The following is a 27,168-nucleotide window of genomic DNA, read 5'->3' on the forward strand; positions in this document are numbered from 1 at the left end:
GGACAAGTGGTGATTGCTTGGAAAATATTTTCACATTTGGCATTGTGAGAGCTAAATACAAGTTACCATATTGTTGTGAGCCAAATCATTCAGAGTGGTGGCATGTGGTACAGTTAATGGGATTTGACCCTTTGCACCAATGCTCTGATTTCAAAATCAGAAAAAAAAAATCAGTAAATCAGTATTTTATTTTGCACATAATAGCCCTCCTCCCCCTCTCAACCCCCGCCCCAAACTGCATAACACTTCCTCTCTCTACACTGAGCTAAGAATCAAAAAGCTAAGTCCTTTTTAGGAATTGCGATGAGAGCCTCAGCTAATATAAACTAGCCAACTTGGAGCTACATTCTTTCCAAAGTTCTCTCTCATACAAATGTGTGCGCCTGCAAGGGCTCTCTTTTAAAATACTCCTTAATGTTTATAAATGGGGTTTTAAGGGCTAAAAAAGATGATTTGTGCACAACAGTTTGTAGAGAAACAGGTGATACGGGGAGTGCTAAATGAGGCAGGCTATTCTTTTCCTCAGAGCTTGACATGCTTTTTGTCAGCATAATGACAAGTATATTCTTGTTTCTACTGGGCCTAGATTTCTAGCAGGCCTAGATTGCTGTGGGGCAGCAGAAATCACTAGCAGTGATAAATAGACAAAGTAAACAAGACAGATGTACTCAAAGCAGGGAATGAGGAGTTAAGGGTAAGACAGAGTTGCATTTACTGACATTCAGCCAGCTCATGAGCAGGCACAATTCTGGCAAATGGAAGTAGAGAGGGGGTGGAAACAGGACTTTCTGCTATGCACCTGATTACAAGCGCCTGAATTGATTCCATGCAGTAGTATATATGAATGTCTCCTAAGACCATATGACTTATTACAGGGAAAGATTGGAGAATCAAAGCAGGCTGGTACAGCAGTGAAAAAGCCCCTGTCCTACAGAAGGCAGTACGTCAAGAGCACTGTGCATTCTTGCTCTGCTTTACAGAGGGCATGATGCCAGTACTTGGAATAATGTGCATTTGGCTTGACCTGCAGATTGTTGGAAGACTGCTTTTGACTGGCTTAACTTTTGGATCAGGCTCCTTGTGACTAATTTTTGGCTTGAACTTTAGGATTGGGGTTCCTGGAAAATGAGGTTAGGAATCTGGACAGAAATTTAAAGGCAAATATCAGACATCATTATGTTTTCGAGACTGCCCTAGATTTAACAAACTAATCCAAATCTTCTGAACTCCTAGGAGATTTGACTGTGCATTCTGCAGAAGTTCTGCATGGTCAAGGCAATGCTCTACAAAATGAAACTTAGGCTTATCAAACCTGTGGCTGTGCACATCTTTCTTCCAGGAACAGGTGTTTGGTTAAATCAAATTTCTCACTGAAATAGCACACAGACCTATCTGTGACTTGTTTCCTCCTTTATGATAGGTTTTGAAGCAGTCATGCACTGAGATTTTATATTTGGAGCCATCCAGTGTCTGCGTAGGAGGTGAGTTTCTATAATGTTAAAGTAGTATTTGATTATTATAGCATGGATTTCCTGATGTACCTAAAATAAAACCTTAGAGGTCTCTAGAATAAAACATCTGTATTTAAAAAAATCCTCAAGGAGTTAAAGAAAGATCAGATCCTTCCCTATTGCCTCATTTTTCTCCTCAGAAGAGGTGTCTTCCAGGGCCTTCTCTCATAGTTTAGGTAATACATGTGGGAGTTTTGTCCATGGGACCTGATGAAATTCATCCGTGGGTCCTGAAGGAGCTGGCGAATGAAGTTGCTAAGCCACTGTTCATTATATTTGAAAAATCATGGCAGTCAGGTGAAGTTCCCGACGACTGGAAAAAGGGAACTGTAACCCCCATTTTCAAGAAGGGGAAAATGGATGACTCATGGAACTACAGACCAGTCAGTCTCACCTCTGTGCCTGGCAAAATCTTGGAGCAGGTTCTCCTGGAAGGCATGCTAAGGCACATGAAAATCAACAAGGTGGTTGGTGACAGCCAGCATGGCTTCACTAAGGGGAAATCCTGCCTGACCAATTTGGTGGCCTTCTATGATGGGGCTACAGAACTGATGGGTAGAGCAGTTGACGTCATCTACCTGGACTTGTGCAAAGCGTTCGACACTGTCCTGCATGACATCCTTGACTCTAAACTGGAGAGACATCAATTTGATAGATGGAGTACTCAGTGGATGAAGAACTGGCTGGACCGGTCTTGTTCAGTATCTTTGTTGGTGACATGGACAGTGGGATTGAGTGCGCCCTCAGCAAGTTCGCCGATGACACCAAGCTGTGTGGTTCGGTTGATACGCCGGAGGGAAGGGATGCCATCCAGAGGGACCTTGACACGCTTGTGAGGTGGGCTGATGCCAACCTTATGAAGTTTAACCATGCCAAGCGCAAGGTCTTACACCTGGGTCGGAGCAATCCCAGGCGTAGCTACAGGTTGGGCAGAGAAGAGAGTCAGAGGAGCCCTGCAGAGGAGGACTTGAGCATGTTGGTCGATGAGCAACTTAACATGAGCCGGCAGTGTGCACACGCAGCCCAGAAAGCCAACTGTATCCTGGGCTGCATCAAAAGGAGTGTGACCAGCAGGTCGAAGGAGGTGATCCTGCCCCTCTACTCTGCTCTCGTGAGACCTCACTTGGAGCATTGTGTACAGTTCTGGTGTCTTCAACATAAAAAGGACATGGAACTGTTGGAACAAGTCCAGAGGAGGGCCATGAGAATGATCAGGGGACTGGAGCACGTCATGTATGAAGATAGGCTGAGAAAGTTTGGGCTGTTCAGCCTGGAGAAGAGAAGGCTGCGTGGAGACCTCATAGCAGCCTTCCAGTATCTGAAGGGGGCCTACAAGGATGCTGGGGATGGACTATTCATGAGGGACTGTAGTGACAGGACAAGGGGTAATGGGTTAAAACTTAAACAGGGGAAGTTTAGATTGGATATAAGGAAGAAGTTCTTTACTGAGAGGGTGGTGAGGCACTGGAATGGGTTGCCCAGGGAAGTTGTGAATGCTCCATCCCTGGCAGTGTTCAAGGCCAGGTTGGCCAGAGCCTTGGGTGACATGGTTTAGTGTGGGGTGTCCCTGCCCATGGCAGGGGGGTTGGAACTAGATGATCTTAAGGTCCTTTCCAGCCCTAACTATTCTATGACTCTAAGTTGAGAGGCATTTATCTGGCCCTGTACCCTTAGTCATGCCCTCATATGCAAAGCCATAGAACTTATTCTTTGACACTTGCATACTATCGTGGTTTTAAGTTTGAGAATCCTGTTAACATATATGTTCATATAAAGGCATGACAATATTTCTAGTGGCCTGATCCTAAGTCTGTGGAGTATAAGCAGTAAAGCATTTAATTGCATTTTTGGGCAGCGAGGGGAAATACATTTGTTAAGTAGAAGAGTTGCACAAAAGTTTAAGGGCTGGTCTGCTTTCTGGGTTTCACAATCCACAGATAGTTTAAGACCAATCCAAATCAGGGAGTTGCAAAACATCCTTATTTTAATGTTTCTGTAACAACATGGATAGTTTCAATGAAACTGGTGGCCTTGATAAACAAACCATTTTCACTCCTCCTCTGCACAACTCACAAATAGCATGGCCCTTCCACAGCCTCCAGAGAAATAGCACTAAGGAGAAGTGTTTTCTTCATCTGGCACTTGAAGTCGGCCTGAGCCAGGTCTGGGGAGTCTTCTGGTTATGAGACCCAGATTTCTCATTTATCACTGAAAGATTGTTTCTTACTGTGCAACTGAGCCGCAGATCCTATTGACAGTCAGAATTAACCTCCATTTCAGTAGGGCTGCCTCAGTGATTAAGATCTGGGAACAAATCTTAATTTTTCCTATAGTGACCTAACTGATGAATGCAGTACCAGGGGCCACTTAAAGAAAAGAGACCTGAGTAAGTTTTAAGCTTTACTGTGTTGTGCTTCATTTATTGCAAGCTGTATTGAAATTCTTGCCTAACTTACTGCAGTGCACTAAATTAGTGATTTGGGGTTTTTGCTTTTCTCTCCAGAGGAATTTCAGGTTGTTCTTAGAGGAAGTGGCTTAACCCTTGGAGGCAAAACTGATGGCATTAGTTGTACCTATCAAGTGAATGGAACTACAATTTGTAAGTATTCATGTTTGATATTATCTGCTTTTTTATTTCCCAGTATGTAATTTATTTTGCTTCTCATTACCTCATTTAATTAAAATTCAAAGACAAAAACATCAAAGAGGAGGAAAACAGGAAAGGCTCTGAGGATTAGTAAAAGGATGCAAATTATTTCACATCTTGCCTAGTGGCTTGAATTTGCTGCTACTTGCCATAAGCTGTAAACTGTGACTGGTATTTGGCAGCCCAGCTGGCCATGTGAATTAACATGGTGGTAACTGTCTGGCTTCTGATGTTCAAGTAAGCAGATACTTGCTGATGGAAAAAACATGACCACAGAGTGTATCAACTGAGTGCCCCTTCTTGTAAGAAGGACCAAGCCAAGACGCAGGCTCTCATCATGATTCCAGAAGGCACTGTTTTGTTATGTTCACCTGCCTTGTTGTCCTGGAGCATCTCTGCCTGCTCTCTCTGGTGTACCAGAGGTATAGCCATTGTGCTGTTTGGTTCAGGGGCTTGGCAGGGTGTGAATGCCCCTCTGTGACATGGAGTTAGTCCTCTTCCTGGAGCTCCTGCAGCAGCACTGAATAAGGCCAAGTCAGAACAGTTGGTACTATTTTGTCCCTATGTCACTGGGGAAATTTTACTGAGTGGAGTGCTGTAGAAGGTAGAAAAGCTCTAAAAGTAATTGACAAGTAGAGTGCAGACTATTTTCTTCTTGATCTCTGGTTAAGTAAGTATGCTCATGGAGAATGTAACTTTCAGCAAAAGATTCTGGACTTGGTCTTGTCTTGCTCAGTGCATTAACTCACCCCAGGCAGATGAAAAGTCATGCTGGAATTTGGGTTAGTGTCCTTGTGCTGCTCTGTTCCCTGAACTGGCACAAGGTAGGTGATGGTGAACAAAAAGCTGTTAGTAGAAACCTCTGCCATTTTTTTATACTAAGGAACTAAATTGAATGGCTAGTGTAAGTACATTCTGTTTCTTGCTCTAAGTAGTATCCTTTAGAAGTAAGCTGGACTAGAAAGAAAAAGTCCAACTAATTTTTTCCCTCCCTGCTATCTGATTTTTATATTAGTCTGTCTTAAATTCCTCCCCAGTAGAGCATGTGTTTCCAGTACATTTTCTTCCTCACTCTGGATATCATATATATTTGAACAGGCTGCCAATCTCTCCTGCCTGTTAAACATCTAAAATAATTTTGAAAAAGAACAGAATAGCACAGTAATTCTGGATAAAGGCAACCTGTGTAAAGAAATTCTGCTTGTTTCAATTTCCATTAGATGCAATTGTCACCTGCATTTCCTGTGTTAAACTACAGCTTGCTTACTTTAACTTGTTGCATAAATTAGCGTCAAAAAGAGCTACAGTTTGCAGTGGGGCAAAATGACTGCTGCAGTGATGTATTTATCATCACTCTGGACCTTGCTTACTTGGAGCAGTGGGGAAACAGTCTTACTCAGTTTCAGATGAACAGAAGTCATCTCACGCTATCTAGATTAAATAGCTGAGACATCAGGTATCTGACCTGAAGATAATTCAAACTGAAATTTCAGCTGAAGTGGCTGGTTTGCAAGTCCTCAGGACTCCTCAGTTCTATTCCTGCTTTGCTCCTGACTTGTTGGTTACCATGAGCAGTCACTTCTCTACGCCCCAGTCTGTCTATTTGGGAAATAAAAGCAATAGCACATACGTTCTTTACATGAGTGTTTTGAGGCTTGCATCAACAAAGTTATATTTGTAGTGGTATCCGTACCATTCAGGATCTTCTGATGGGGTGCTTTAAGGTACTGCTGGAGATAAGGACCTGTAGAACACAACTTCAGGTGGGATTTTGCCATCTTCCATAAGCATCACAAATGTAAACTTCCTCTGTCCTGCTGGTGGGTGCTATTGCCAAACTACAAGTATTACCATTTAATAATAGTGCTAGCAGCATATACCGAATAGGCTTTCAGTACTTAAAGATTTGTAGGTTGCAGTGCTGACTTCGGAGCTGTGCTGTGCCACCAGGGATGTACCCTAGGAACTGGGATTTTGATGTGCTTTGTGCTACAAGCAAGGGACACATTGTGGAGAGCGTCCGGAGGAAGCTGTCAAGGATGGGCTGAAATCCAGAGCACAGGCTGTAAGACAGGGAAGTTCACTTGGTTACACCTGCAGGAAAGGAAGAATGGCCAAAGTAATTGTGAAATATGGGCTGCTGCAGGGCTGAAAATAGTAAGTTGGGCTGTCCCAATCCACTGAAAACAAGAGGCAACATGCTTCACATTCTGCCACAGATCTATTGTGAGGTATTAGGAGAGTGATTCTCACTGTGAACATTTCTCAGGTGTGGAAGAGGCTACCTAGGCAGCCTTTTAACAGATTAGATGAGTGTCACTGAAGAATGTCTGAGGCATGCTGCCTTTTTCAAATGACCTTTTTAAGTGTTTTCTCACTTGTATTTCTCCAATTCTCTGACTTTTAAGTCTTTTATAGTTGTACTGCACATGTACATCTGTTTTGCCATCCCAGAAATAACTATTATTGGACAGGATGAAGCCCCAAGTACTTGCTAGCATCTGATGTGAGATTTTCCAACCAGATCTCTGTGCTGCCTTTTTTTCCCCCCTTGGCTTCAGGAAAGGGTGCTCTAGAGCACACGAAGGGAGGGGAATAGCACACTGATGTATTTGTGTGCATGTTGCAGCATGAAAACACAATCTGTTGTATGGGATCTTGCCAGAGACCTGCTACCACCCACCCAGGTTCTCATTGTCGGCAGTGGACAACAGCAAATGTTTAGGGAGTAGTAGAGGAAGGAAATAGGGAAGTGTGATCGTTCCCCTTATAGGCAAGCTTGGTCTGTACAGCTTTGTGCTGGGCTCCTAGCACTTTTGTCTCAGAGCAAGGCTAGAAGAGAACAGTGGAGCTGGGATGGATGGACAAAAAGGTAGGAAGGGCCATTTGAGCAGTAGCAGGAGGAAGGAGTTAGTCCCAAGAAAAGGAAAATTATTCATGTGTCATTGCATTCTCCTCTACAAAATGCTGGCAGTCTCTCAGCAGAACCCTCACTATATGAGGGCATAACAGAGGGTATTGCATGAGAATGTACTTCCATGTCAGAGTTCTCCTGACTGATAGCGTTGGGGCCAGCCTCAGAGCAAACCCTTATTTTGTCAGTTCTGGTTTTAAAAGATGCATTTGGCATGTTTCTCTTCTTGCATTTATAAGGAACCATTACCAAATGCTGGAAAGGAAACCTGCCAAATGTAGCTGTGGGATAGAAAAATAATCTATGAAACATACCATTAAGACAAAAACATATGGCAATGTGCTAATCCCTCTTCCCCACCTCACAACTAGCCCCAAATCTAGGCCAAGCAGTCAGTGCAGAATATAGCACGTAAGAAAAGCTCATTTATGCTAACAGCTCCTCCTTCAGCTGCCCCTGCACAACTTGTCTGTCTGCCCATTCCCTAAATGCAGGACAGTCATCTCCATATTTATCTGCTCTCACCCCTTAATCAGGAAATAATCCATGCTTGCAGGGGCAGCTGTAGTACAGAAATTCACTGTCCTGCCATGGGGAAGTTTGGGAGGATGATTCTGCACACAGGAGCAGGTTTTTTCCCACCTTACCAAACGCATGAGGTAAAAGTGCTCTCCCCTCTCCTCTTCACAACTGCAGAAAGGGTGTGCTCTGCTGGGCACAGGGCTCCACTAATAAATGCTGTCTAGTTTAAGAGGCTCTGCAAACAGCTAGAGACTCAAATCATGAAGAACACTGGCAAAATAGACATTCCAATAACAATAAAACAGTCCTTGAATACAGTGTGCAGGGTTGGAGCTAATTGGAAGCAAACTGGCATCCTCCAAATATTAGGAAGCCTCTTCAAAAAGCCCAGGTGATTCTAGGAAATGGTCTCTAGGAAGAGCGTGAGCTGACTTGAGTAAAATCAAGTAAGCAGCGTAACATGGGCTCACACTCACATCTAAAGCCAACTCTGGGTTTCTGTTTTCAAGGTTCACCTACTGAAAAGCAGCAGCTTTATTCCCTGACTTGGCCCTGCTTGCTTGCAAGCTCCAGCCATTTCCAAACCAATACTGAGAACAGAAGAGACTTTACAGCATATGCACACATCAGCTTCTCATTGAAGCAGCATGGTGTATTAAGCTCATGTGATTGTTGGTGGATTTTTATTATTTTTTTTTTTTCAGATGAAAGACCAAAAACCGTGGAATCTGATTTTTTGCTCTGTCCTGCACCAATCCTGTACAAAAGTGGCCAGTAAGTACTTCAATCAAATGTTGCCCTCTGTTTTGCTAGAATTAGAGCCATTATTGCTGATGTTAATCATGGGGGGGTTTGGCTGAATGCAGCCTTTTGTTTGGTTTATGGGAGGTGGTTTGTTGTTGCATTTGTTTTTTCCTCATTCTTGTGTTATTTCCGTGGTGTGTTTGCCAGCTTTGGAGTGGACCAAAATGATTTGGACAGTGTCTTAAAAATGAATATTCAGCCAGTTTGTTAAACACTGAAAAGGTCTGGCTTTTCGTAAGTTTTATGCAGATTAGCTATTTTAACAGAGCAGAATATGCTCTCTTCTGGATAATCTTTAGGCTCATTGTTAAATAGATGACATTATCACTGACACTTACAAGCTATTATTAAAATTACGTGTCAAGATGTGTACCACTGCTCAACATGCAATGAGAACATGAGGTGCTGACGTAATGTCGTAACAGCACTGTGGCTAAACTGCAGCTCTAGCCTTATTCTAAGTGTCACTGGCCATGGCTGCACGTTACTTCTGGCCCATTGAGAACTAATCCTTCCCTCTCTTCTCAAATTCAGACATGCCCTGGGCTTTTAAGATCACTTCAACTTCATGGTTCCAATTTGTGAAATCAGAAAAGCTAATGAGAAAATTCCATGTTAGATCCTGGCCCTGTAGCAGGGCAAAGGCTTTCGGGCTGTTGACTTTCTGTTAGTTTTGCAACTAGCTTTTCTCAAGAGTTATTTGGGATGAGCTTAATACTATTCCAGTAGGAAGCATAGCGAAAACACACACAGAGAAGAGGTACATGAAGAGCAGAGGAAGGGCATGAGCTTTTCACACTGTTATTTTTTCCTGATACTCAAGTTGCCTTTTACATAGCTGTGCAAAATGTTGATCTTGGCTTATGTGCAGCAGGACTTCGTTAGACCTGTGTGCCTTTGTATTAACCAGTGCAGTGGCACTGTTTTCGGTTGAGTTAAGCTGTGTGTGGTTGTCTGGCAAGGGCACAAGAGAACTGTAACAAACTGCTGACTTAGCTGAAACACATCAGCACTATGTGCAGCTCTAATAGAGCTCGTTTTGTCATCAGAACCATGTAAATCAATCAGGTTAAGAACCCCTCCTCAGTGGGCTGACCTTGCAACTAAGGAACAGTAGCAAATTAGGCCCCCAGTATTAAGCGCCCCAGGACCTGAAACTGTAAATGGTTTTCCACACACTTTTAATTTGAGGGTATGTAAACAGCCTATCCTGCCAAATGAATATGAAACACATGGAATATTTGTATTGATGGAAGTTACATATTTATACAGATGCAATACTTATATAATGGAAGTTACTTGAACATGCTGCTTTTTTCTTACTCTGTGAAGAGCTTGTTTGGCCTGTGAGGCATTCCTGAAATAGACTACTCACCATATTGCAATTGCAGTGTAGACCAAGCATGTGTCTTCTCAGCAGTGTTTGTGAGGAAAGATGCATAAACAATACACATCAAGTTGTTCAGGTCCACAGGGAAAAAAAAAACCCACATCTGTTTAGAAGTTACTATGTGAAATCTACTTCCATTACCTGATACTGAAGTAGCTCTGGCTTTGGCCTAGAGAGAAACAGTTTGCTGTGCAGGAGACCGACAGCTATGAGAGGTACGTACTTGAACTCCTGACTTTCCATTGGCACAGCTCAGACTAATGCTGGATAACTCCCAGTAATACCTCATGTAGTGGAGCTAATATGAGTCACTAATGTAGCAACAACCAGTCTGCTCTTTTTTCTAGTGCTCTTTTTAGTGGAATTAAGAACAACATAACCAAAGTTGTTAGCTTTGTGACTTCTAAGCCTGCAGCTTAGTTTCTGGGTAAAGACTCATTTAACAGGTTTCATTCTATTTTTCTAATTGGAGATACTTCTTGTTGACTGATCAATTTGCAGTTTACACATACAGAACAGAAACCCATGTGGAATAGGTAAAATGCCGAAGATGCTGGGTCGGTAAACCCCTGGTCTCCTGCACATAGTTCATTGTGTATTTGTACTTATTTTTCAGCTGCTGCCTGTGTTTAGTTCAGAGCTTCTAAAATGACAGCTGTAGATTTAACCAAGCGTTCTTTTCAAAACCCACTTTTTCACAATACTATGTAGCAGATGGATGTGGTATCCTCAGGTTATGTGACAGCGTAACTATGCTGCTGGTGCCATTTTGGATACCTTCTTATCAAGCCACTTCTGAAGTGCAAAATTACATAGGCTTCTTACAAACCCAGCTCTCTTTAAAAGACCCCTGATAGAGCTAACAGGTGAGAATTACTTGGGACTCTTACATGAGCAACCTATGCGTTATAAAAAACGTCAGAAAGTACTGAAATACTTTATAAATATAAGTACCAGGTACACTCTGCAGAAGGAGCATGAGGAGACAAACGCAAGTTGAATTGCTTTGCTTCATGTACTTTGAGAGATCTCTTATGTATTGTGAGAAGAAGTGGGACATTACAGCTAAGCTGGTTTAGTAATAAGGACTCAGATTCTACTGCATTGACCATTTAGAAGCCACATGTTTAGAGTCTTGAAGAATATTTGAGAAAATCAGTTCCCCTTTTTAGCTCAGGCTTGAATTTGCTGTCCTAACACAGCACAAGGGAATCAACCTGAATCAGTTTTCTTTGACCTCTTCATTACTTTTGATGTTTCTTGAGTTAGTGTATTTGGGAAAGAAAACAAAGCCCTTGTCTCTTTGGAAAAGCAGTACAGGAAAAACAGGTCTTTTTTTAGAAGTCTACGTTCTTGTGCTACTTCTCTTTTGTTTTCTTCATTTTGCTCTTAAGTTCCTTGAGTACACTTTCCAAAAATAGTTCTGTAGGCTTGACTTCACAAACAGATGGCTTGTGTTCCTCCAAGCCAGTGGTAAAACCCACTCTGCCTTCAGTGGAGAGGCTATCAGGACAATATACATTTCCTTACTGAACATTTACAAATTGTCTTTTATTTGATGAGCGGATGACAATATTAAAAGTTTAAACTAGCACAGTAGTGTGCTATTCTACTGAAATATTTGTGGTTGATATTTACATGTCTACTACTACCTACCTCAGTTTGTTTGATCACTACTTTCTCATTGTATTATCACAGTAAAGTTTTGGATTTGCTGGTGCCTACTGAAAAAACCCAATTTGATTTTGTGCAGATACTCATCTAAACAGAGCAAGAAAGATTAGGTCTAAGCAAGGTCGGGAATTGTTAAAAGGGCAACAGGCAAAGAATTAACATTGTTCTTAAAATAGTTCGGAGAACTAGAGAGGTTTATTTTTTAATGCAACTGCAGTGTTGCTGGCCAGCTTCCACCTTCATCCGCCCACCTTCACCTTCCACCTCCACTTGAATTCATACAGTGTTTGCTCTAAGATTAGCTCATAAACTGAAGTGAGCCTTTCCACCTTGGTCTAACATGGTATACAAGCTTCTCAGCATGAAACACATTGACTAAGCTATCCAAGCAGCTGTACAGAAAGTTGGTGATGTGTTTCAAATGACCAACAGAAGGGCAAACATCGGGTCAAGTGGGATCACTAATTTAAGTATCACATGGTTTCCATCTCTCACCTGAGTGATATTCTGACCCCATTGCAGTGAATGGCACTTGACTACCTGAGGGGTGCCCTGGGACAAAATTGGGCAGTGTCTTCCTCCTTGGACTTGTAAACTTAAGGACTAATAAAGCCAAAAAAGAAAAACCCAAACTTAAGCTCTCAGTTAGTTGAATTTGGAGCCAGATTGTGTGTAGAGATGGTACAGTCTGCATGACTGCTTTTTAATGACCTGATTTGCCCTGTATTCAAATCATGTTGGCTTCTGCTTGCATATATTCCTTCTTACATCCTATCCAACATGAACAGCTGCTGGCACTTAAAAAGCAAAGATTAAATAAGAATAACCTTTTGTGTGGTAGAAAGGAAGATGACTTTAGGTCCTTACAGTCTTCCTGCTTCCTCCCATGTGCTAGGTACTTGCAGTATTATGAAGCACATAGTGAAGGCAGTTACCTGGAGCACTGCCGTTTTCATTAGTGCAGTGATCAGATTTCTTATCTATTTTTTTTCCTGCAGCTTCTTTGTGGGATCTCTATTTTTTTCCTGTCCTTTTTCCTGCAGTTGTTAATGACTCTAAAGTAGTAAAAGCAGTGTTAAAGAAGTGATGCTTTGTAAGGTGACTGATACTTAGTATGTTTGCCCAATTAACTAAGGGATAATAATTCTAACCCATTAAGTAGCTAGTTAGTACATGTTTCGAATAAACACATCTGGTCCTGCCATGAGTGAAAGTTCTGCCTGTGTGTGAGTGACAGATGTGATATTTCCCCAGTGCTCTCCTTTAAATAATTAACAGCACACAGGTGAAGTAGCCTTAGCCAGTCAGCCTCCAAGGCAGCTGCATGGTCTCATGGCTGTGGACATGTGCCTCATCTTGTTAGTCTGCTCCAGCTATTGCATTCCCTGGTCTTTCCAATTTCATAAGCTACATGTAGCTTTAAGAAACACCCTTGTAAAGAACTTTGGACTCTCTGCTTCTGTTCTGAAAGGCAGCAGCAGCAGTAATAGTATGTCATGCCATCCAAGGGGCAAATAGTTGTGAATTCACCAGCCTTGCTGATTGATCTTTCTTAGCAAAGGGCATTTGTGGCAGTGCCACCCTGCTGTGTCGTTACTTGGAGCTGGTAGGCTAAGTTTGGAAACAACATTCTTCTGAAGGAAATGGATTAAAACTTAAACAGGGGAAGTTTAGATTGGATATAAGGAAGAAGTTCTTTACTGTAAGGGTGATGAGGCACTGGAATGGGTTGCCCAAGGAAGTTGTGAATGCTTCATTCCTGGCGGTGTTCAAGGCCAGGTTGGCCAGAGCCTTGGGTGAGATGGTCTAGTGTGAGGTGTCCCTGCCCGTGGCAGGGATGTTGGAACTGGATGATCTTAAGGTCCTTTCCAACCCTAACTATTCTATGATTCTAAATAATCATCTCAGGGCAGCCTACTTCTTTATGTAGTCAGTAGCTTCTTTGGCTGGAACAGCTGGCAGTTCTTACCCATTTCAGAAGTGAGAAAAGCTAATATTAGTTACATGCAGAAGAGAGCATTCTTCCCAGCTGTGCTGTCATTTTGATTTCTTCAGATTTTGTCTTTTTGGGATAGGGCTGTTTAAAGGGGTTTTCCCCCTTCCCCAGCCAGAGGAAGGGATTATGTCACTAAATTAAAGAGCAGGATATTCTGCAATAAGCTGGTTTGCACAAATGTCAGTTCTTAAAACGTGAGACTTGAGTTCTTTCTTACCAGAGGGCAAGGTAAGATTTATTCCTATTTCTGAGGGTCCATGAACCCTGGTTGTTGCATGCCTATCCCTTAGTGGTTAACATGCAGCTCTAGTGATACGGCCTCAGTCTGTGACCTTTGTTTTGTAAGCCATCAACAATAGCACAGCTGCCCCTGCATAGCTGAGATCTCAAACCTGCAATTTGGCACAAGGAACAGAACAAATTGGATAAATATACATAAACACATTGTGAAGGAAGGGAAAACAGAACAGAATGAACCAGAGCATCATCCTACAACTTGTTTGATAGGGATGATTTAAGTAGGCATATGGTATAGTTAAATGTGCTTTCGAAAACATTGGCCCGATTCTTCAAGCAAATATGAAATTAATAACTAAATAGAAAGTGAGCTGATAGAGTATCATTAGTTCTCTCAAAGGAGGCATGCGAGTGCCTTTGGAAATGTGTGCCAGTGGGGGCTGGGCGTGAATGATAACCAGATTTACATTCCCACACAAAAAGTGTCATTTACTTATTGTTAAGATGACACAGTTGTACTTCTTTCTAACACTGCAAGCATTAAAAACCCAAGCATGCAGTGAGCTAATATTTAGAGGTAACCCAGCACCAATTTTCAGATCTCATGAGTTCAGCGTTGGCATAGCAGACCAGCACAGCACTGTACTACCTCTCACACACCTATTTCCACTCAGCAGTCACACTGCCTACAACAGACGTATTCCAGAACTCAGAATCACTGCTGTGCTCATCCAACATTGAGACCTTTTAACGATGTGGTAGTTAGTAACTCAGTAGCAATTGTAAGTTAAATGTAGCCTTTGTCTCTCTGCATTTTTTTTACCCCATGGAAAGAAAAATACAAAGTGGATGAGCTAATAAACACTTAATGCTTTACTGCAAAAGAAGTCTAAACAGAAATAAAGGATGCTCTTCACAGGATGGATTAGGCTTAATGTCTGTTATAAATATTAACTTCTGAAAATATTTTAGAAATACGTTTAGTTTAACACAATTAGATTATAATGGGAACTATTCACAGATGGAAACATCCTCAATGAATTGTATAGGCTAACTGGCTCCTTAGACATATGGATCTGATGTTAAGATCAGTAGTAATTTCTAATGTAGTCCTTCACATTCCTCAATAAGGCACAAAGTGTTCCCAGAGCGTTAAAAAAGAGTGCGTGAGCAGAACTAAGTGCTTAATATTATGCAGTGGACATAGTATCCGAAGCTGAATTAATAGACTAATTTAACATAATGATGACATTTCATACCCTGTTACTGCAGGTTCCCATGATTCCATGAAATTGAGCTAACACACTGCAGGTTCGCAGTTCTTTCAGATTGAGTGGCACTTCCCCACATTGAAGCACTCAGGTATCATTGCACTGCTGTTTGCTGTGGAAAGCAAATATAGGCAAGTGTGTTGAATACTCTGCTGAGAAAGCTATATAGTACTGAGGTAACAAGAGGGGATCCTGAGAAAACCATGGTTTGTTTTTATGTCATTGCTAAGCTACACCAAGAAGGAGGACAGGGAGGAGTTTGTACTAACTCTTTACCAAAGCCCCAAAATCTCTGACCATTTATTGTAACTGCACATTAACAACTGACCCCAGTACAATTCCCATCACCTGGAATAAACTGGTGCCTATGTGACCCTTGGGACGGTGGAACCACACTGCATATTTGGCAGGCAAGTTTGTAAACCTGCTCCAGGGAAACTCACGTTCTTTGTGCAGCTGGGGCTTTTGATATAGGAAAAGCAACAAACCCAGAAGCATGGACTTGAAATGCCTTCCTGTGTGTCTTTGTGTGGCCTCCTTCTGCTCCATAGATGTATTCCTAGATGCACAGAGTCACATTTGTGGTCCTGGAGTGTTTGTTAACTGAGTACAGGGGAAAGGATACTCTGTGCTTTGGTGGTGAGAATTTGTGGGTAAAGATTCTGTACTGTAGTGACAGGACAATGGGTAACAGGTTTAAACTTAAACAGGGAAAGTTCAGGTTAGATATAAGGAAGACGTTCTTTACTGTGAAGGTCGTGAGGCACTGGCACAGGTTGGCCAAAGAAGTGGTGAATGCTCCATCCCTGGCAATGTTCAAGGCCAGACTGGACAGAGCCTTGGATGGCCTGGTCTAGTGTGAGGTGTCCCTGCCCATGGCAGGGGGTTGGAACTGGATGATCTGAAGGTTCTTTCCAACCCAAACCATTCTGTGATTCTATGGTTCTATAAGGTTAGCTGTATCCCTAGCAAATAATGGCCAACAATTTCAAACTTAGGCTGGTCAAATGTAACCCCTGTGTCCATACAGTGAGACTAAAGCAGACCCCACTGAGATAACATCAGAGTCCTGCAGCCATCTCTCCTACCTTGTACCTGAGCATGAGTTATATCCCTGGTGTGCTACCACCCCTGTTTTTCAGCCTTCATTTAGGGAATAAGGGATGGAATTGCAGAGCCTGCCTCAGTCTACCTCCAGAGGTGAGGTGGGTATTGTTTGGCAACTAAGTTTTTCCTTCGACCTCTAAATCACAAAATACTTGCACTGAATGACACGTCCAGCTGTATTTGCTCCTGCCGTGAACAAGGGTGAATATTTCTGCCTTAAAAACCTGAACATGATATTGTTAGTCACAGCATATTCCAGTTTCCCTGGCCTTCCAGTAACCGTCAGAACAAAGCGTGGTCATGGTGGCACTCCTTTGTACTGCCAGGCTGTTGTGTAGAGGATAGTAAATTACACAGGAGTGAAGTGATAGGCATGCAAATAATTACACTTAGATTGGTAGTTCCGCCAAACGCCTTTCTCACCCATTCCTGCTTTTCCAGTGTGTGATTTCTGTTGACATGTAGATGTATGCAAACACACAGGTGCATTCTTTATGTATAGGTACATTTAGAACACATACACTTATTTCGACTTTCCAATATTAACTGTGTTGTATATCTATATATTCATTTATGGAGATAGTTTTTTAAGGGAAGGCATCCTTTTAAATTTATAGCTGTATTTTCTTCCTTCCTACTATGTACAGCGTTTTAGCTATTTTAATGCTGGCACTCGATTCTGAAATACCTTTGTCACCAGAATTTTAGTAACTTTTTGAGCAATTGCCAGTTTAATTTTCAGCGTGTGAAAATTGAAGGTAAATTATTTATTACTTCTAGCAAATGCCTTTCACAATTTTATTTAATTTTTTCATCTTTTTAATGGCTCATAAAATGGCAGCCTTTCATTGGGTACTCATAAAGTAAGGAGCAAATGAATACATTGCTAATAGGTTACTGTGGATTGAAATGTCAGCTGTATTTCACAGAGCATGAAATTCTTTAGACCAGAGCTGGAGTTACATATGGCCTTGGGCCATGGTCTTCTTCTGTAACAATACAGCAGCAGTGGGCATAAAGGAAGGAAAGAATTGCAATTGTTGGGTCTTCTCAAGTTACATTTTTGGTAAATTATTTATTAGAATGGCCAGTGGGCGGTGGCTGATGTAGTTTAAAGTTGCAAGACTCTTGTGGTTAACTTTGGTCATAAATAAGAGCATCTTTTAAAAGTTTTTTTTGTGAGACTAAGTTTTCCAGGATTGATTCCCATCCAAGAAGTGATATTTCACAGACAGCATTTAGGAAAATCCCTTCCGCATTGAGCAAGGGCACAAGGGCTATTAACTGTAAATAAAACCCACGGGTTTTGCTATGACAATGAAATAGCTTTAAAAGTAGAGACCACTGGAAAATTGCACGTTAGACCTGTGGTACATAAAAAGCAAGAGAGTGTGTGACTAGCTGCACAGCGTGTTAATTACACATGCTTGTTAGCTCGGTTTGCCATCTCTTTGATTCCCCTTTACTCAAGCGCTGTGTTAGCAGTGATCAGAAGGTAGGAATGAGCATCCTGGCTAGAAGCCTTAGAGAGCTGTTGGATGTGGGTACTGCTGTGTTCTGGAGGAACAGCATAGAGGGCTGCCCTTGACTTTCCTGGGAGGCTGGTTCCCACAGCTGTGTTTTTCAAGTCAGACACAGAGAAGCTGGTCGACTCCTTGTGTTCTGGAGTGTAACTGCAAGAAGGCCTGAACCGGCATCGGATATTAGAACCTCTGGGTCTGCTTCCCCTTCTTGTGTGCACAGGATGGGAACACGACACCATGACCCATGTAGCATGTGTCAGGCAGCAGAGGTGAGGTGTTAGCTGGGCACTGAAGGGTGTCTTCCTGGGTTGCTACAGCAACATCAACATTTACATTTCCAGATTATTTGTGGGTTTTATCTGGGGTTGACTTGAGGAGACACTCTGTTATTGCAGCTTGCAAGAGCTTGACATTTGTTTTTGTTCTGTGTGGGTATGAAATTACTATCACTCTAACCCTCCCTTGCGAAATAGGGTTGTGTCAGAATGTCTGTCGTACCTTAGGGATCGTCTGCTCTTTGTGTATAGCTGTGCCTTTTATGTCACCAGGTTCTATGAAACGGAGCCCAGCAAGGGTTCAAACATGGGCCTCACACGGGCAGCTAGTGCCTATGGAGACATCTCTGAGCATTTCTGATCCACTCCACTAGGAAGACTGAAGGTACAGTCTTATGACTGGCTGGCCAAAACCTGTGCTGCTCCTTCCCTCATGAGCTTAAGCCTATAATGAAAAATGACTGCAGCCTCATAAACCTTTAAATGATTTTCCTCCAGCCTACAGAAGAAAGGGTCCCCAAGATTTCCAAGGATTAGCTGTGACATGGGCTGGTTCAGCTGTTGGCTGATTTGAGCTTTTCTGATGGAACCCAGCACTTGTGAGATACAGACAGTCACCAGTGGGAAATGAAGGTGCCCAAAAAATAGAATCACTGCTAGATGTTATTTTATTTTCAAAATATTTGAGGTTTATGCAAGAGTGCTGAGCTAAAAACCTCACACATGTAGACAGTTAGTAGTAAATGATAGATGTATTTATGTAGATGTCTTTCTTGTGGATGTTTGTGAATGAGCGAGTGGAAGAAATAGGACACCTAGTTTTTGGAACTCCAGATTTAAAGGGGTTCTATGAATTAGGAGCACACATAGCCCATCAAACAGGTGGATGCTAAGGAAATGAAAAAAAGTGTTTCTTATCCCCTACAGACATGACAGTTTCAGGAAAGGAGTGATTTTGTATGTTGACAGGTTCATCCCTTTGAAGATGAGGTAATTATCTGTCTGAGTTCACTTCTGTGGCTTCTAGAACTGAGCGAGTATGATCAACTCCTAGGAAATAGCTCATCCCTGCAGCAGTGTATCAGCATGGAAGCTGATAGGGAAACTGGTTGTTCTGTATCTGCTCTGATAGCTGGTGTGCTTGCTCAGTGAGCCTGTTGCTTGGGATATTTGTCAGACAGCCTGACAGCTAAAGGTCAGCAGAATGCAAAGCTCCACAGTGGTGAGGTGGCAGGTGGCACCAGGGACTGGAAACCTGCGGGATCCAATGAGCAATGGGCCTGCTTCTCATTCAGACACTTGTGGTGTCGGTGTCCTTTTCTGAGTATGGCCAGAATGGTGTACAGAGGTGTTGCTGTGAATGAGTATCAGACCTGTAGACTGCGCTTGAAGTAGAGTCAGGCCCAAAGGGGGACAGGAGCTTGCTCCATGGCACCTCCTAAACATAGGGGTACGCTCCCCATTTTAGCGACTGTCTCAAGAACTGGCCTTCAAGAACCAGCCTGAGCAGACTTTATGGTAACCATAGAGTCATAGAATGGTTTGGGTTGGAAAGGACCTTAAGATCATCCAGTTCCAACCCCCTGCCATGGGCAGGGACACCTCACACTAGACCATGTCACCCAAGGCTCTGTCCAACCTGGCCTTGAACACTGCCAGAGATGGAGCATTCACCACTTCTTTGGGCAACCCATTCCAGAGCCTCATCACCCTCACAGTAAAGAACTTCTTCTTTAGATCTAACTTCAACTTCCTCTGTTTCATTTTAAACCTATCACCCCATGTCCTATGCTGCAGTCCCTGATGAAAAGTGCTTCTCCAGCATCCTTCTAGGCCCCCTTCAGATACTGGAAGGCTGCTCTGAGGTCTCCACGCAGCCTTCTCTTGTCCAGGCTGAAAAGCCCCAATTTTCTCAGCCTCTCTTCATATGGGAGGTGCTCCAGCCCCCTGATCATCCTCATGGCCTTCTCTGCACTTGCTCCAACAGCTCCTTCTTATGTTGAAGACTCCAGAACTGCACACAGTACTCCCAGTGGGGTGTCACAAGAGCAGACCTCACCTGGAGTACTGTTCAGTTAATGGCAAGTTTCTTCCTGGTCAGTTGTGCCGGACTGAGATTTCTGTGACACTTCTGAGCATCTGTTTTCATCAACTCATGCACTCTAAAAGCAATTGTTTATTTGTCATGTGCCTAGTGCCTGATTGTGGCTGTGTTCTGATGCTAAAGAAAAGAGCTGAGTTGTGTCCCGGGGACTATGCCTGCTCAGCAGACCACCCCTCTGGAACTGGGGCAGGTCACATAAGAGAATAGATTACAGACATCCCTACGTCCTTTTCACCTAAATCCAAGGGAAAATACTTAGATAAGTGAATGGAACTGGAGCACAGCACTCAGGCTTGGACAGCACATCACCCAAGCAAATATTTTTGCTGGGGCTGGAATTTAAAGCTGCTTTTTCTAGTAGAAGACAGTGGTCTTCTGGAGTGTTTCATCCATATGTGTTTCAGGTTCCCATTTTGCTCAATTTGCTAGCAAAGACATCTAAAAAGATAGTTTATTTTCATAATAACTAAGTTGGACAGACGTTGCATGTTGGCAACCAGGACCCATTGAGCTCAGAGTGGCAAAGAGACTAAGTCTGGTAGCTACAGAACACTGCTAGAAAAAGCCTCATTCAGCTATTCCACACGAAGGCAAGAGAGAACTGCCCCGAAAAATTGAAGAAAATAATACGTATTGCAGCAGGAGAATGTAGTTCAGTGCACAACACAGGGATAGTCAAAGAAAAAAGGGTGACTTTTTCTTCAAGGTTTAATGCATAAAAGGGAAACAGTGTGAGAAGTTTAGCAGGATTGACCGTTAAGGCTTGAAAGCTGGGCTTTTCCTAAGGAAGCCAAGAAAGTCCAACACCTAAGTCACAGGTCCAGGAATTCCCAGGGTATGCTGTCTGTCTCACACACTAAAGCAGTTAGTGTGAAATGCAGTACTTCAGCAAGTTAGAACACCCACCTCCAGGTTAATCCATGGTGGCATGTAGATTTTTGCTGACAAACCAGTCAAGGTTTGGGGGACATCCTGGAGGGGATGGGAAGCATTGCTGCAAAAAGAGGGAGTTTGTTTGCTGAAGAGCTGTATGGGTATGTGGGAAGAGGGTATGTGGAAACCTGCTTCTATGAAGATTTGTTTGAAATAATTTCTGTTATCATTCTAGTGGACTTAGCAGTTGTTTCTTTTTTTCTTTTTTGTAGGGTTTGTTATACAAGAAAATGAAATTAAACTTAAACATGAAATTAAACATCATCGGGGACTGTAGCAATAGGACAAGGGTTGATGGGTTTAAAGTGAAACGGGGAGTTCAGGTTAGATACAAGGAAGAAGTTCTTTACTGTGAGGGTGGTGAGGCACTGGCACAGGTTGTCCAAAGAAGTGGTAAATGCTCCATCCCTGGCAGTGTTCAAGGCCAGGGTGGACAGAGCCTTGGGTGACATGGTCTAGTGTGAGGCGTCCCTGCTCATGGCAGGGAGTTGGAACTGACTGATCTTAAGGTCCTTTCCAACCCAAACCATGCTATGATTCTATGAGTAGCATTTAGAGATACTGGTAGCATAGTGAGAACAGGCCTCAACAGCCGTTTACTTCTCTTCTGAACTCTCAGATGTGTTTTGTTTCCTAGTAGCTCAGATGAAAAACATGTGATGCTGAGTAGATGACATTTCAGATAGTGCCTGCTAGTGCTGGCAGCAGCACTCAGCCACTGATGCACCCTCCCTTTCAATCACATAGGTTTGGGATTGGTAATGGCACATTGCGCAAATCAGCAAACTGCTGGAGGGTAAAAAACCTGGTGAACGATGCTAGAAGATACTGCTGACTGACAAGAACACACATGGGTCAGAGGCAAGGTTGATATTGCCAGGCAGCAAAAAGGATTTGCTTGGATAGCAGAAAAAAATCCCATGGTAGATGGAGGATTCACATTCATTTCTTATTTTTGTTTTTTTGTGTGAAATGGGGAAAAAGCAAGCATGTGAATGTGTTTTGGAAATTCGGCCTCAGTAGCTGGCAGCAGCTGTAGTCAGATGTTACTGGCCAAATCTAGCAGTTCTTCACTGCTGCAAAGGCACAATTATTTTTTCTTTCAGTGGGAGTTTTGTCCAACAATAGACTAGAGAAATAGTTCCAACAAAAGGTAAAAGAGCTGAGGAAAAGCCTACAATGTATTTAGACACAGTTAAAATAGGATTGGAGATCAAGTCAAGCAGAGGGTATATAAAGAACTAAGATCTTAAAGAATGTGACATGTTAATTTAAAAATCAAAATTGGGTGGTGGACTATGTGTGGATTTAGGGCAGTTGGAAGGGTTCTTCCCATGCTGGCAGGCTCTGAACCATCAATGTCATCCCAGCTATGGCACACACCATTACTTCAGAAAGTTCAAAGGAGAAGGGCTGAACAGCTTTTATGTTCAGAAAACTTGGAGCACTGTGTGCAGTTCTGATGTCTTCAAGATAAGAAGCGCATGGTGCTGTTGGAGCAAGTCCAGAGGAGGCCACGAGGATGATCAGGGACTGCAGCACCTCCTGTATGAACAGAGGCTGAGAAAGTTGAGGCTGTTCAGCCTGGGGAAGAGAAGCTGTGTGGAGATCTCAGAGCAGCCTTCCAGTGTCTGAAGGAGGCCTAGAAGGATGTTGGAGAGAGACTCTTCATCAGGGTCTGTAGCGATAGGAGAAGGGGTGATGGGTTCAAACTGAAACGGGGAGTTCAGGTTAGATATAAGGAAGAGGTTCTTTACTGTGAGGGTGGTGAAGCACTGGAACAGGTTGCCCAAAGAAGTGGCAAATGCTCCATGCCCAGCAGTGTTCAAGGCCAGGTTGGACAGAGCCTTGGGCAACATGGTCTAGCGTAAGATGTCCCTGCCCATAGCAGGGGTTTGGAACTGGATGATCTTAAGGTGCTTTACAACCCAAACCATTCTGTGATTCTACGATTCTATAAAATGTGACCTCAGTGAATGCCCTTGCTCAGGCGTAACCGCTCTTGGAACTTGGTGCACAGCCTGTGGGATGTTTCTCTGAGTCTTGCTTTAAAAAGACAACGCTAACAGGGGAAAAGAAAACATTTAAGAGATTAATCTTTCCTCTCTAAATTTGTGCTTAACAAAAAAGTTGCTATCCAAAAATATTTGTGTGTTGTGGATTCCTCAGTATTTATGGGCTGAATTCAGTTACTCCCTTTCATCTTGAGACATGCTATGATTCTGTGCTTGAGTTACACCCAGTCATAGGTGATGCAGTGCTTTTACCTGGGTGCAGAAGGATGTGACCCCAGGCCAGCAGAGTGAGTCACATCAGTGTAACTGGGCTGTAGGTTAGCGACTTGGATGCTTGGTGTGATATGCTTACGGTGCACACATCTCCAGAAGGCTGAAGAGTTTAAACGCACACATTTCCTCAGGGACACCTGTCAGGATCTGGGCTGTGTTTCAACAGCACAGCGTGTGCTTAAGTCCCTGATCCAGAAATGGTACAGCATGGAATCCTCCTGCACTGCAATCAGGAGGGTTCTTCAGCCAAAGTCAAGCAAAGTTGTTGTGCTTAAATTTCCCACAGCACATCTCATTGAAGTGGCAAAGCAAAACATGGGAAAAAGCATCAAGTGTAAAAAAAATTCATCACCAACAAAAATTTGGGTATAGTTTGCTTTATTTAGTGTGCTGGAAGGGAACTGAATTATTTTTTTATTTTTATCTGTTCTGATTCACTTATTCCAATAATAGTTAGAAATAAATGAGAGTTATTCTTTCTGTTAGATCAATTATTCATAACACAGATAATTTAAAAATTAGTTTAATGGATGCAACTTGCTTCATTTTTACTAAAACTGAAAAAAGAAATTAGCCAAATTAGTTAAAATAGCTTTGAACTCCATATTGACAGAAGCATTTGTGCCAGAATAAAAATTCATGACATATAAGAATGGTATAAATGATTAATCATGTTATTAGATCATGGATATCTATATTTTTATTTAATTACATCTATGCATAATATAAACTGTCTGAATCTTGGGAATCCAAGCCAGAGAAGCTGAAGAGTCGTCTTATGTTTAACATGCACCATGTGTTGTTTTCTTCTAAGGTTAATTTGTAAAATGTAAACCACATACTATTTGTAAGCAGTGTTCGAGTACTATTTATAGAAAGTCTTGACCATTTATAATTATCCGACATTTTTATCCATAATGTCTGCTATGACTAAAGAGTTGCTTATGGAACAGACAAAACAGTGTTATTTCTACAGCTGAACTTCAGTTGATTTGATGTAAAACTTTTCAGAGTATTTTATGCCCCATAAAGTAGTGAAGGGTTTTCCTGTACTCCGATAGCTGTCTATCAAGCAGACTATTTCCCCGTAGGATTCAACACAGTACCCAAAACTGGTTTCTGAATGCCCCAAGGTCCAACCCTGTAGCAGCCAAGTCACTCCTGACATCTAGAGCAGCTCAGATCCCTGACTCCCATTTTCCTCTCTTGGAAACTGTTCTTTGGTGAACACAGTCTGTATGGATAAGTGCCTCTGTAGCATATATGTGTTGTTTCTGACTGCTTTATGGCTGCTGATTCTTGGTTTTCTCTTTCTTTCTTTGCAGAACTCTGGAAGTGTTGGTGAGTTTGAGTGAAGGGCAATCTTTCATGTCCAGCTCATTAACAATCACAGCTTCAGAGTGTGTAAGTAAGCGGATAACATCAGTCAGTCTAAAATTCTGAAATCCAGTTTCTCTTTTGGCTTTACCATTGCACAACCTGTCAGTGCAGAGAACCTCAGCGCATGGCAAGTCCTGGTGGACGTCTGGAGCACCCAATTACAAATACACCTGTGCAGACACATACAGAATAGACAGAATTCTACTGATTGATACCTGAGTTCTTAATGTGTAGTGCTCACATATATGTATGTCCTAAGATGCTTTCTCTGTATTTTGACACACACTTAGAATCTGTTTTATAACACACAACAAAGAGTTTTCAGCTGGTTAAGTTCTCTGATGAAGCGTGTGTGTATGTGGGGGTTACAGACAAGATTTTTTCGTGCAGTTATATAAAACAATTCCCTTAACTCTTCCCATTAAGGTGGAAAACAGATTTATTTTAGGAAGATCTTTTTTTGCAGGACCCTATGTGAGTGAAGCATTGCTATACATATCATATGAGACTTCCTAATAACACACAAAAGCCATGTCTCATGTGGCAGGCCTGGAGTTTTACCTTTGCTTTCTGATGTAGGCTCTAAGGGTTTCTTCTCTCACTGGTGTTGCATGTGTTTTGCTAGCTGCTTCAGGGATTGCTGATTTAGACCATCTGCAGAACTCTTTAAGTAGAGGAAAAGCCCTGGAATTTTCCTCTTACAGGGTACTTCAGCTGGCTCTGCCTGTGAGATCCAAATAGTGTCTGTGTGTTTGTGGTCTGAGCAGGCCTTGTATTTTCCTGGAGCTTGGGAATTGTATTTTGCTAAATATATTACAACAAATGACTTTAGCACAAGGTGCAGCTGAGGCTTTCAAAATATTGGGAAGCTTCCATGCCATCAGAGACTTGCTCGTTGTAACAGTAATAATTTGGTAAGAGCCAGGTGTGAGACAGTCACCTGGGGTCCTATTCCAGCACAGTCCCATTCCAACACGCTGTGGGATCAGTGGGAGCAGGCTGAAGCTGAGTAGACAGGACTTTCAGACTTCAGCCTGGTATTGAAGGTGGTTATAGTCCTATGGGGGGATACTAATGCTACGCAACTTTACATACCTGACTTTAGTGCCCAAATATGGAGCGCAGGCTCTCAACTCTGTTAATTAGAGGAGATAGTATTTGTCAAAGCACAGGCTGGAGCACTTAAGTTAAGCCTAGGGTTAAGGTAGTGTGAACATCTGGCTATGTTTTTTCATAGGCTTAGAGAGAAGTTAACAACAGCTTCTAGGATAAACCACATACTTAGCAGTCAGTGACTTTCCTAATGTAATATATCCAATTTCTTACCTCACATTCCCGCTGTCCATTAATTTCCTGTGTCTTCTGTATTATGTAGGTAAGAGAGGTGAAATGTTTGCAGTTTGACACCAGACCACTATGTAGGGCTGGAGGTTTGGAAAGCGTGCTGTGCATGGATACCCTGTTTCTTGAAATTTGTCTCATTTAATAAGTGTCTTGACTGCAGTTTTTCTGTCAGGCACAGAACATACAAAACAGTACCTGCTGCTCATCAGTATATATTCTTCCAACAGTATTTGGTCACAGAATCGTAAAATCAAAGATTGGTTTGGGTTGTAAAGCACCTTAAGATCATCCAGTTCCAAACCCCTGCTATGGGCAGGGACACCTTACACTAGACCATGTTGCCCAAGGCTCTGTCCAACCTGGCCTTGAACACTGCTGGGCATGGAGCATTTGCCACTTCTTTGGGCAACCTGTTCCAGTGCTTCACCACCCTCACAGTAAAGAACCTCTTCCTTATATCTAACCTGAAGTTTCCCTGTTTCAGTTTGAACCCATCACCCCTTGTCCTGTCGCTACAGTCCCAGATAAAAGAGTCCCTCTCCAGCATCCTTGTAGACCCCCTTCCAATACTGGAAGGCTGCTCTGAGATCTCCACACCTTATTGCTCGTAGGTGATTAACCTAAGAGAAAAAATGACATTTTTCTTCTGTTCATTTAAAACCTAAATACTTTTGTAACTGTAGAGATCGGAGTCATGTCAGTTCAGCCCTTCAGTTGCAGGAAGAAAGCCTGAATGAATTGAGAGCTGAAGAAACACATACTACCCAAATCACATTTCTCTGTTTAAAGGCTTTATCATTCAGAAGCATTTCAATCTTACCCCAAAACGTGCTGAAGCAGCTTCTCGGCATGGTAATGTAAGGCCAGTACAGTCACAGGAGGATGCTGGAAACTAGCAGAGGGCTGCTTTTATCTTAGTCCATGTCCAGTCTGTCCCTGTGTCCCCTTAAAAATGGCTAAGATTGCACACATAGGTAAAAACAAAGCATCGATGCAAAGCATCATACCACACTGCTGGGTCTTCCCTCTGCTGTACTCTCTGAGTCAGAAGTTTTCACTAACAGGAAACAGAAAGAGTGCAGATGTGCATTGACAAAAAAAATCGTTGTACTTCTGTTCACCCTCTTTTTATTTTTTTCTTTGCCTTTCATACATGTTGCAGCAAAGACAGCTCCACACAAGGAGAGCTGCTGTTTCCATAGTAGCAGATGGGCAACTGCAAAAAATGGGTCATTGCTGGAATTGTTC

General features: G+C 42.5%; 1 protein-coding gene across 2 annotated transcripts in view; it reads left to right on the forward strand.

The window, feature by feature from the left end:
• ANTXR2 (ANTXR cell adhesion molecule 2) overlaps positions 1-27,168 on the forward strand; it is a 103,401-nt gene that overhangs the window by 27,096 nt on the left and 49,137 nt on the right. For both annotated transcript variants that reach the window (XM_080630991.1, XM_080630992.1), the window contains exons 8-11: positions 1,421-1,481; positions 4,015-4,110; positions 8,299-8,368; positions 24,522-24,600. In XM_080630991.1, the coding sequence (XP_080487117.1) occupies positions 1,421-1,481; positions 4,015-4,110; positions 8,299-8,368; positions 24,522-24,600 (306 nt within the window). The remainder of the gene's footprint in view (positions 1-1,420; positions 1,482-4,014; positions 4,111-8,298; positions 8,369-24,521; positions 24,601-27,168) is intronic.

The sequence above is a fragment of the Psittacula echo genome, assembly GCF_963264785.1.
Source record: "Psittacula echo genome assembly, chromosome: 1".
Classification (NCBI taxonomy): Eukaryota; Metazoa; Chordata; class Aves; order Psittaciformes; family Psittacidae; genus Psittacula; species Psittacula echo.